Source organism: Pituophis catenifer, unplaced genomic scaffold (assembly GCF_029215685.1).
Source record: "Pituophis catenifer annectens isolate HBS135680 unplaced genomic scaffold, rPitCat1.0.hap2 SCAF_3, whole genome shotgun sequence".
NCBI lineage: Eukaryota > Metazoa > Chordata > Lepidosauria > Squamata > Colubridae > Pituophis > Pituophis catenifer.
Window position 1 is genome coordinate 129,046,166 of NW_027256883.1, and position 11,767 is coordinate 129,057,932.

At 39.9% G+C, this 11,767-nt stretch overlaps 1 protein-coding gene across 1 annotated transcript; it reads left to right on the forward strand.

The window, feature by feature from the left end:
• The first annotated feature begins 583 nt into the window (after window positions 1–583).
• Window positions 584–11,403, forward strand: VCAM1 (vascular cell adhesion molecule 1). Its single transcript, XM_070939351.1, has 6 exons — window positions 584–734; window positions 2,618–2,902; window positions 4,957–5,268; window positions 6,100–6,372; window positions 7,516–7,953; window positions 8,735–11,403. Exons 1-6 carry the CDS (start codon window positions 683–685, stop codon window positions 8,893–8,895), a joined length of 1,521 nt encoding a protein of 506 aa, XP_070795452.1. The 5' UTR covers window positions 584–682; the 3' UTR covers window positions 8,896–11,403.
• Window positions 11,404–11,767: the final 364 nt, after the last annotated feature.

Sequence of the window (11,767 nt, forward strand, 5' to 3'; positions counted from 1 at the left end):
GCTGGCTGAGGAATTCTGGGAGTTGAAGTCCCCAAGTCTTAAAGTTGCCAAGGTTGGAGACCCCTGCCATAAACTAATTCTTCCCCATCAATTCTTTTGACAGAAAGAAGAAGGGAGATCCTAATATCTCCATTTTATGCTAAAACGATTAAAAAGTGGCTCATTTTGTTTCCTTTTTCTTTCTTTCCTGGTTCACGTTCTCCTTCGGACACACACACACACACACACACACACACACACACACACACTCTCAAATGCGCACCACAGAGTTTCCCAAATATTTCCTTCGCGGGACACTTGCTGCTGTGCAAAGAAACTCCGATCCCTGCAGGAAACTGGGGAAGGGGGAGTTAGAAGAGAGGCAATTCCAACGTGGGCTGGGCTTCCTGGGGTGGGAAAGCAGCTTTCGTTTTTCTTCTTCGGCTTTAGGGATTTTCCATCTCGGAATTTCCACGGAACGCTCTTTCTCCCACAGTCCCAGTCCCCCTCTCCGTCCCCTCCTGCCCTCCTCCCCCGCCCCTTCTCTTTATAAAAGGAACGACATGGGGGTCCGGCATACACCGATTTCTCTTCCACGGTTACAGTGGGTCCACCTTGGAGTTCCTGGGCAAGGCGATTTCGGGACTGTCCTTTTTGAACCCGCTCAAGTTTTGCGTCCTCTGGACCCAAGTCGTCGCGGCCAATGGCACGAGTGACTTCAGCACTGTTTTCGCTACTCCTGACATTCACAACGGGTGAGTTTGGAGTTTGTTGCTGGTGTTCTGGAGAGAAAAGGGGCCTTGTTTTGCATTATTAAGCGCCTGAAAAATGATGATGATGATGATGATAAACAGAGATTGTTCCAAGATAAGATAGATAGATAACTCTAACTCTAGATAGATAGATAGATAGAGAGAGAGAGAGTTATCTATCTATCTATCTAGTTAGAGTTAGAGATAGATAGATAGATAGATAGATAGATAGATAGATAGATAGATAGATAGATAGATAGATAGATAGATAGATAGATAGAGTTAGAGTTAAATTCTAACTCTATCTATCTATCATCTATCTATCTCAGATAGATAGATAGATAGATAGATAGATAGATAGATAGATAGATAGATAGATAGATAGATAGATAAATAGAGTTAGAGTTAAATTCTAATTCTATCTATCATCTATCTCTAACTATAAGATAGATAGATAGATAGATAGATGATAGATAGATAGATAGATAGATAGATAGATAGATAGATTGATTACAGAGGTTGGGTAATTTTAATGTATGGTGGTCAGTGTACATTCAAAGTGACAATAAAGTTATTCCAAGTCTAAGTGATTTTATAAATGTCCTTATAATTCTTTTATGTGTAAAGAGATTTTTTTTTTTTAAAAAAAAAAATGAGGATGCAATTTTAGTAGACTTACAGCAAGGAAATCCCACTGACTGGTATTGGATTTCCTTGCAAACAAACAGCCGTAATTATACCTTGTGCTGTTGGCAGACGCACATCCACATGGATTCAGAAATAATACTGCAGGCTTATGAATGTTAACTTCAATATAGCAACCAGTGAATTCAGAAGACTTCTTCCTGAGTAAGAGTGCGTTGATGGGATTGTCATGCGGAAACCTTAATTTGGGGTGATGCAGTCTTCTAATACATTAAGTGGAAGCTTAATTATATATTAACTCTATCTAATGATATACTTAAGCAAGTGCCTATTAAATTAAACTCTTACTCTTTAGGACTCTAAATTGATTGTAAGGTCAGTGGTAGGTAGTTCAAACTAATTGTGCTGAGACCTTGAACTTTAGGCTGTAAGGCAGGCCTGTTTCCATATACAATATGCGTGCATTGGAATTAGATCTTCATCTACTTCATTTAGACACCAATCATAACTGAAACTGATCAGACTCAATAGTATGATATTATAATTGTGTGCACATATTAGAAATATTAAGTTCCACTGAATCCAATAGATCTTTCAAATCAATGATTATAAGATTGCAATTTTGGGCATGTTATTAATTTTTCAGCCTGGGCCCAGAATGTGAGATTAGTATCACCATGACTACACATCCGGATAACAATCCCTAGTCGCTTTCTTCTGTATATGCTGCGTCAGAGTCTGGATTACGTTACTGATTCCACATTGAAATAGATGATATTTGTTGCTTTAATGCTGGTTTGTAACTGTAAAGTCAAACATTCACTTTAAAACACGAGTCTAATCACAACAGTGTTATGGAAATAGAAATCTTATTACTATTGCAAGATATTTTTGATAGACATTTAAACATTATAGTGGAATAAAAAATATTTATTCCATTCCATTTAGGTACTACCCAGCTCCAAACCAGCTCTGGGTGGCCGAGTTTATATTAAGCAATTATTATACTAGCTATATTTTTGTTGACCATGACATTGTCAATCAATGCTTTTTATTTTGACACCTACTTATATACAGTTCCACTCTGTTTTTGTTGGGTGTCTAGAAGCAGGTTTTTGAAAATTGAGTTTGGCTTATTTGGATAAATGCTTGGTTATAAACAGCAAGAAGATAAATATTTATCTGTAACACTGTACCCATATGCATATATCCTGAATATTCTTCCTTCTTTCTTGTTTCAGCTGAAGAATTTGGAATAGAGGACATTGTGCCAGATCACAGAGTTGTTGCACAAATTGGACACAAGCTTGCCCTAAGCTGTCGCACAACTGATTGTGAATCCCCGTACTTCTCCTGGAGAACCCAGTTAGACCATCCATTAGGTGGGAAACTGAGCACTCAAGAAAAGAGTTCAGTTTTAACTATACAGTCTGTTGGATTTCAACATGAGCACCAATATGTCTGCACTGCTGGTTGCAAGCTGGGTGAACCGTCCAAAGAAAAAGCAGTCATGGTTGACATTTACTGTAAGTAATTAAACTGTAGTAAGATGCAGTGTATCTAATTCTCATAGCATACCTGTAGTTTCCACATATACGTAATTTAAGTATCTAATTGCTCCTCGGGTAGGAATGGTTCTTGCAGATTGTTTGAACTTTTCCTTAAAGACTGTGTTAGAAGGGAGTTAGATGAGTAAAAGAAAGGCCAGATTGGTCTAATGGTTAAGGCACCAGGCTAGAAAGCGGGAGACCATGAGTTTTAATCTTGCCTTAGCCATTAAAACCAGCAGGGAGACCTTGGCCAATCACCAGGAGACAGTGAGTTCTAGTCCTGTCTTAGGTATGAAAGCCAGCTGGGTGACCTTAGGCCAGTCACTCTCTCTCAGCGCAATTCACCTCACAGGGTTGTTGTAGTAGGGAAAATAGGTGAAGGAGGAAGATGTGTTGGATATGTTTGTTGCCTTGAGTTATGTGTAAAAACAATAAAGGTGGGATACAAAGAAATAATAAGTAAAATAATATTTAACAGAATATTATATTAAGTGAAGTGCACTGTCAGTCTGAATCCATAAAGACATGATACAACCAAAGCCAGCCATAATCATGATTTCAACTGTTACAATGCTGGTGCAGACAACAAAAAAAACCCTAGGTTTTCAAGAACTTACGAAAGGCGAGGATAGTCAAGGCGGTGGCCATCCATATCTTGGTATGTGTGTGTATAAATGTGTGTCTGCACACACCATTCCAGAAAGCATATGCAGAACCTCTGATGGAATACAGATCTACTGTACTCCATCAGATGACACTGCTCAGATGAACCTTCAGCAGGTCAACCTTATCACAACTTATGGGACAGATGGAAACAATTGGAGAATTTGGGAGTATTTGTGCCCATTGTATTTGGGCCTGTTGTAATTTAAATTCTGAAGCTGTTTTTCAGGTCATTACTTCCTAATAATCCTGGAGGCCAGGTCCATAGACAATAAAAATGTTGTGGAGGGCATACCCCAAAAAAGAAGACAGGTTAATTGGAGTCTGTATGACAAGGGTTTGGGTGTTATGCTTTTCTATAAAAATCTATGAAGTCTGAATGCTCTTAAACTGGAAAACAATGCAGTGTATTTACTCTTAACATATTAGCAATAGCACTTAGATTGTATATACCGCTTCACAGTGCTTTATAGCCCTCTCTAAGCGGTTTACAGAGTCAGCACGCTGCCCCCAACAATCTGGGTCCTCATTTTAACGACTTCAGAAGGATGGAAGGCTGAGTCAACCTTGAGCCGGTCAGGATCGGTCTGCTGACAGTCAGCAGAATTAGCCGGCAATACTGCATTCTAATAGATTAGCTCATTTTGCCAGTGCACTAAATTAAAATTGTCTATTGAAATGGGGTAGCAGCATAATGGAACTGGAGCCAGGGTCCCCTTTTCTCCTCCCTGGTTATGGGTCTTTTGAAGGTTTTCATGTGTTGAGACGCTGTATAGAGTGTTGGTTCATTCAGAGTTTACATATCAAGCAACAGTAATGTAAAATCTTCTGCCATGATATTGGTTCAGATTAGGGATGGGCTTAAAATTTTTTAGCAAGGTGTTCTCTGCCTGGTTGCTGGGTGGGCTCATCCTAGTCTGGGAGGGGTTGTTTTTGCCCCCCTGGGCTCCGGAGGCTTTCCTCAAGCCTCCGGGAATGTGAAAACGGCCTACCCAGGCTCCAGAGGCTCTCTGGAGATTTCCGGCCTTTCTGAAGTTCTGGTAGGCCTGTTTTTTGCCCTTCCTGAGCATCCACATGCACCCTGCACTTACCTGGATCCAAGACGGGCCACGTGGGGACTCCTGGGAGGGGCGGGTGGGATGGGAGGGGCCAGCCAGGAGTGGGATTTAGGGGTTCTCCGAACTGCACAGAATCTTAGCTAGAGGTTCTCCCAAACCCCTGCGAACCCCCAGCAGCCCACCCTTGGTTGAGATGCCATCATTTGGGGAGCAGTTTGTATCCAAAACATGAGGACTAAGTAGTTGTGAACAGAGAGTTGACAGTTTTAGCTGCTAACAACCTGCTTCTGATATGGTTTCTTCTTTTAGCATTCTCCAGCGATCCAATTATTGAGCTCAAAAGCCCTCTCATTCTTGGGCAACCTGCTTCTGTTACCTGTCGTGTCCCCAAGGTCTATCCTTCTGAGCAGTTGATGATTACTTTGATAAAAGGAAAATTAACTTCTGAAAAAGAGTTTTTTCAAGACCCTCATACAAAATCATTAGAGACCAAGAACTTGAAGATGGATTTTATTCCTACCAAGGAAGATTTTGGGAAAGAGATTATATGCAGAGCTGAGCTGCTTTTAGAGGACATGGCTCTGAAGCCCAGGCAGTCTATGCATGTGATGGAAATAAATTGTAAGTATGTTGATGGAATAAAGATTCAAGCATAGGTTATGTTCATGTTAAGGTTGCCTCCCCTTGCAATAGGCTGAACTAGTTTTTGGAGGACGTTAAGAAGGCATTTTAAGCAGGGGTGGGCTTCAAAAATTTTAGCAAGGGGTTCTCTGCCCAGTTGCTGGGTGGATGTGGCCATGGTGGGTGTGGCCTAGTCGGCCTCCTGCACCACAGCGGGGGGTGGGTGTTTTTTCCCTCCCCGGGCTCCAGAGGCTTTCCTTGAGCCTCCAGGAGGGTGAAAACAGCCTCCCCAGGCTCCAGAGGCCCTCTGGAGGCTGGAAATGGGCCCTTCCCAAACTTCCAGTAGGCCCATTTTTTGCCCTCCCCGAGCCTCTGCGTGCGCCCTGCACTTACCTGGATCCAAAACGGGCCACGTGGGGACTCCAGGGAGGGGTGGGGTGGGGTGAGGTGGGAGGGATCAGCCAGGAGTGGGATTTGGGGATTCTCTGAACTGCACAGTAAAGTAGTAAAGGTAAGTAGAACCCACCCCTGCCTGCAAACCCCAAGCAGCCTACCCCTGATCTTAAGACGATTGGTGCAAGACAAGTCAAATGAGCAGTTCTGGTATATGCTTTCATTTTAGTATACTGTTTAAAGTGCTTTCCCCATCTGATTAATATTTGTACTTTAAACATTTTTAATAGAGGGAAAAAATCCATCAGTGAATAAACAGCTATGCATTTTTTGATATTCACCAGATGATTCTCAAACCCGTCCCCATTTGGGGCACTCATTGCGACCTTCAATTTACAGTTTACTAATTTAACTTGGCTATCCTTTGCTTTCTTTAAGATGGCCCGCGGAATACTCAAATCGTGGCATTTCCAGGCAACACCATACTAGAAGGAGAAGCACTGATACTTACCTGCTCGACTGAAAGTCATCCTCAGGCTAGTTTTGTCTGGAAGAAGCAGCTTCCTGATGGACTTACCCAGAATATTATGGGAAAGTACAACCTCTCTATCCCAAATCCTCAGGCCTCTGACTCTGGAACCTATATCTGTGAAGTCACCAATGAAGTTACAAGTGTAGTGGAGAGAAGATCGCTACATATTTCTGTACAAGGTATAAAACTGCTGGGAATGTAAAAGACCACATTCTGAATGCACTTACAGATTGTGTCCTCACTACTACTGGCCTTGCAAAGCATGGGGTTCACCTTTCCATCTGTTACAATTCTGTATCACCAGTCCTGTTATAGCCAGTCTGGTTTTAATTATGAAGGGTCTGATAATAGCAACTTATTTAATATTGCAAGAGAAAGATATTCATTGGTCAGTCTATTCTTATTCACGGAACCCTTATTATAGATAAAACAAAAATCATTTGCAAATCAGAGTTTGGGATCCCTAGATTTAATGCACTAATAAATTTTACAATATTTGTTGTGGGTCCTTTTGAGAGCCTTTAATAACAGTAATATACTACATAATAGGAGAGTGTGTGATCATTAAGTCCATTTCTAAACATCCTAGCTGCATTTAGAAAGCTTCCCTGTTTAGAATCCAATTGTAAAGGGGAAGAATTAAGGCAGAAATGAGAAGACTATCTTCATTCACTCAAGTGATTGCAGTGTTAATGTTAAATATTCTCTAGCTAAAGCCTGGATATTAAATATTTTACATTCAAATAAGCACAAAAACTAATATATAAGGTTTTTTTAAAATCTCAGGTGCTTGAGCATTCATATTGAAAATATTCAGCATTAACACTCATATACAGGGGTGGGCTTCTGGGGGTTTGCAGGGGTTTGGGAGAACCTCTAGCTAAGATTCTGTGCAGTTTGGAGAACCCCCAAATCCCACTCCTGGCTGGGCCCGCCCAACCCACCCCACCCCTCCCAGGAGTCCCCACGTGGCCCGTTATGGATGCAAGTAAGTGCAGGGCGTGCGCGGAGGCTCGGAGAGGGCGAAAAATGGGCCTCAGAAGCTTGGGGAGGCCATTTTCACCCTCCTGGAGGCTCGAAGAAAACCTCCAGAGCTCAGGGAGTGCAAACCCCCCCCCCGCCGTGGTGCAGGAGTCCAACTAGGCCACACCCATCATGGCCACGCCCACCCAGCAAACGGGCAGAGAACCCCTTGCTAAAATTTTTGAAGCCCACCCCTGCTCATATATACTATCATCACATAATTTAATTTTATGTCAAGAATAGACTACCTTCTTTAAACAATTATTAACAGAAGTACATATTTTCATTTCTTTCTTTAGCTTCAGTCTTTTCAACAGCCGCTTCAACATTAAGCACCCAATCTGAAACAACAGCATTCACCACCCCATCTGAAACAACAGCATTCACCACCCCATCTGAAACAACAGTATTCACCACCCCATCTGAAACAACAGCATTCACCACCCCATCTGAAACAACAGCATTCACCACCCCATCTGAAACAACAACATCTTTTACATCAGATGCAGCATCAGAAACTACAACATCGGTTACATCTCGTGCAACACTGAAAACTTTTGTGTCTGCTACATCAGAAATAGCAACACCGGAGTTGATTACAATGTCTGCATCGGATACAGCACCAAAAATAATTACCTCTGTGACATCACATGCAGCACTGAAAAACAATACAGTTGTGTACCTGGCGGGTGTTTCTGATGATGACAGAAATAATACAGAAGAGATCATCATAATTGGTATGTATTTTTCAATCTTTGAACCACATAACCATAATACACTAATTGCATTGCCTTAACACTCCATGCTTATTGTGTAACAAGTCTCCAAAAGATAACCGGGATCAGCTCTTCCTTTCCCTTGCTAGGATTCTTGTAGTCTTAAAAGACATTGCTTAGACAGCAAACTAGCTGTTGTACAGGTAGTCCTTGACTTACAACCACAATGGAACCCAAAATTTCTGTTGCTAAGCAGAATTAAGTGGATTTTACCCCATTTTATGAACTTTCTTTGCCCCATTTGTTAAGTGAATCCCTGCAATTGTTAAATTAGTAACCCGGTTGTATTTTACTCTTTTGCTAACTAAAGTTGGTTAATTTTCCATATTAATCTGTATGGAATCTTTCCCCAAACTGATATTGGAACTTTAATTCCCAGAATTCTCCAGACAGCATGGCTACTGTAGAGTATTCTGCATGTTGAGAACAATGCATTTGGAAACTTACAAGATTTAGGAAAGGTGTTTTAGGGGATTGTTGGCAATGATATTATTCCCCCCCCCCAAAAAAATGTGTACTTCTGTATCAGGACCCTCTGTCCATGAATGTGACATGGTATAAAGATTGCTATAAAGGGGACTGAAATTTGTATTATTTGTGAACAGAATGCCAGCCCTAGAAGAGAAGGAAGTAACATTAAATCCAGAAATAGATAAACAGTTGGTAGTGAAACTTTCAGAGTGTTGCCAATGGGAATTGTTGTCACATTATATTCATTTTTCTCCGTTTGTTTCATTTTCAGCCAGAGTTGAAGAGCTGGATTACGCGATTCCTGTAATCATTGTCGTTTCTTGTTTAGCCACAGTAGCAGGTCCTGCAGCTGCCATATTTATTTACATTTTTAGAAAGATGAAAATAAATGGATCCTACAGTCTTGCAGACTCACTTAAACCAAACATATAAGTCCATTAACTGGAAGTAATTAGACAGTTTTGCAAGTTTACCAACTTAATGATACTGGATCTTGCTCAGAATCTTTGTTGATCTTTCTCATCGAAACTCAACGTGAGAGGAATTGAGCTGATGTGCTTTGGAAAGGATGCAAACCAAAATTAGGCCTTTTCATGAAAACCGGTCTCTTGGGTCAAGACTCTTTCTCCACTTAGTGTCTCCATTCAGCGTGTGATTTGTAACTAATCACTTGGACTAATCTATAGATATGTCTCTGAACCAGCAGACCCCAACTTTTTGGGCACCAGAGACCGGTTCCATGGAGAGAGGTTTTTCCACGGATCGGAAGGGACATGATTTCATGCGTTGCCTGCATTCCATGCATGAGGCTTCCCTTGTTTGCACAGCCTAGTTTCTGGCATGCCACAGCCCAGTGCCCATACATGGACCTGGAGTTAGGGACCCCTGCTCTAAACTATGCTTTCATTTTACAATATCAACTTCCATGTGCAATTCAAGCCAAATGAAACCTGCCTTCCTTTTGGTAGTGCCGGATTAACTTTCATGCTTACCTACATACTCAACAAAGTAGTTATTTATGAGAATAAAGTGAAGTATAATAGGGTGGGCTAGCCAGAGATCCTTCTACAGTAGATGCAACTCATGCAATATGAACAGTGGATCAATAGAAGAGAAGTAGCGTTGCATTGTAGCACTGATTATGTTAGGTAATGAAATGTCTGCAACAAAACAAGCTCACAGAGCATCAAGGACCCCACATGAACAGCTTTGTGAATATAAAAAGGACTATTTGCCAGCTTTGGGAAAGGTATTTCTTTCCCATAAAGCTCCACTTCCAGCCATTCCTGGATCCATGAGCTTTCGCCACCATTTTACTTCAACAGTTAAACCTCTCTGCTTCCATGCAAAGTGACATGCTACATAGATATTTAATTTTGTTTTCTTTATTGCTCTTGTATTTTGGTGTGGGGACTCTGTGGCTGCAGGCAATTCTCAACAAAGCAGTGATTTTTGCCCTCTGTTCTAGAAGATGGGTCATTTCTACACTGTTTTTGAAAGTTTGGACAGTAGAAATGTATGTAAATATGATGTAAGATTTATTATATATTTCTTGTAAATAATGTATCATATTCTGACCATATGTATTATGCAGAGGTGGGATACAATTGGATAAATCTAAAATAGATGTATGTATTTTGTATGTAGTGCTTTTAACCTGCAAGTAGCAAATGCAAAATTATTCACTGATACTTGTGGATAATTACCTGATATTCTAAAGGTGTTCTTTTCAGAAGGGGCTTAATCCTGGTGGAACTAAGCATTTTAAAGACCTGTTTAAAGACGCTGACAGATGTTCATAGAATAGAAATGTCCCATTAACTAGTTCTAGATATCTGAATAAAATGGAAAATACAATCTTATGTACATTTAAAGTAGGCCATGGATCTCATTGCAGAGCTAAAACTCTAGAATAGAATAGAATTCTTTATTGGCCAAGTGTGATTGGACACGCTAGGAATTTGTCTTGGTGCAAAGCTTTGACGTTATTAGCTATATTATGAAAGGAATAATTTGTACACTAATTTGACAAAATTGCATTTTAAGTTCTATTCCAAGGTTATAAGCTGATTTTTTAAATATATATATATGTGTATGTGTGTGTGTGCATACAGTTAATATCTCGGTATTATTAATATATTAATATTAATATATTTATATTATTATAAATATATACAATATTATATTAAATATTATACTATATTATATATTAAATATTATACTATATTAACTGTACACACATATATACCCATGAAAACTTACATAGACAAATATATATATATATATATATATATATATATATATGCATATTCTCTCTAGCCAGGTTTTACCTATGTAAACTTAGTTGTTCTTCAGCCCTAGGTTCTGTGAAATCTCATTCACAAGTTCTTGGGCCCTTTTTCTGCTGACAAACTGCAACTCTGTGTTGCTTCCTGGGAGACCCAGATAGCTATTTCTGCCTCTTAAGGCGTCCTCAGTGGGCCACACCCACTTCCCAATTATCCTCCCTGTAAAGGCATAATGTATCTTTTTTCTTTTTTCATAGGCTTTTATGTGCATATTCTCTCTAGCCAGGTTTTACCTATGTAAACTTAGTTGTTCTTCAGCCCTAGGTTCTGTGAAATCTCATTCACAAGTTCTTGGGCCCTTTTTCTGCTAACAAACTGCAACTCTGTGTTGCTTCCTGGGAGACCCAGATAGCTATTTCTGCCTCTTAAGGCGTCCTCAGTGGGCCACACCCACTTCCCAATATATATATATATATCCCACCCACCTGGTTCATGTTTTGGTACTTTTCAAAGCTTGTACAGTATTATTTAAATTTGTTTTTAGCAATGCAATTCTCCTGTGAAACTGAATGTTTATATTGACATCTATGAATTTTCTCTTGTTTGGGTAGAGAGTAAAATAGCCCAAATGCTATAGTTAATCAATGTACAATTGAATTGTAAATAAAAGTGCTTTTCTGATTTTATAAGCATTGCTGGTAACTCTTGATTTTCCTTGTTATCATCAGTAAGCTACAACTCAATAGAACATCCTTTCTCTAGAAAAAAAAGAGATAATGGGCAATGACATAGATGTGGCCATGGGTATCTTCAGGGAGAACAAAAGAAGTCAAATGATGAAATGGGTGATGATATCATTATGCCAATGTGACTTGCACCAAATGTTTAAACATGAGTACATAAGGATAACATTTGCATAAGGATGTTACCATGTGTGTTTTATCATTTGGGCATTTTTGTGGTTTGCTGTAGATGATGCTGAATGCAATTCATATAGTATCTACTGTATTATCTTA

What these genes read in the sequence shown, in the direction of transcription:
- VCAM1 (XM_070939351.1), top strand. Translation starts at nt 683, where the DNA reads ATGGCACGAGTGACTTCAGCACTGTTTTCGCTACTCCTGACATTCACA. An exon ending in GCATGTGATGGAAATAAATT is followed by an intron (nt 5,269 to 6,099) that starts GTAAGTATGTTG and finishes GCTTTCTTTAAG; the next exon opens with ATGGCCCGCGGAATACTCAA. An exon ending in AGAAGAGATCATCATAATTG is followed by an intron (nt 7,954 to 8,734) that starts GTATGTATTTTT and finishes TTTCATTTTCAG; the next exon opens with CCAGAGTTGAAGAGCTGGAT.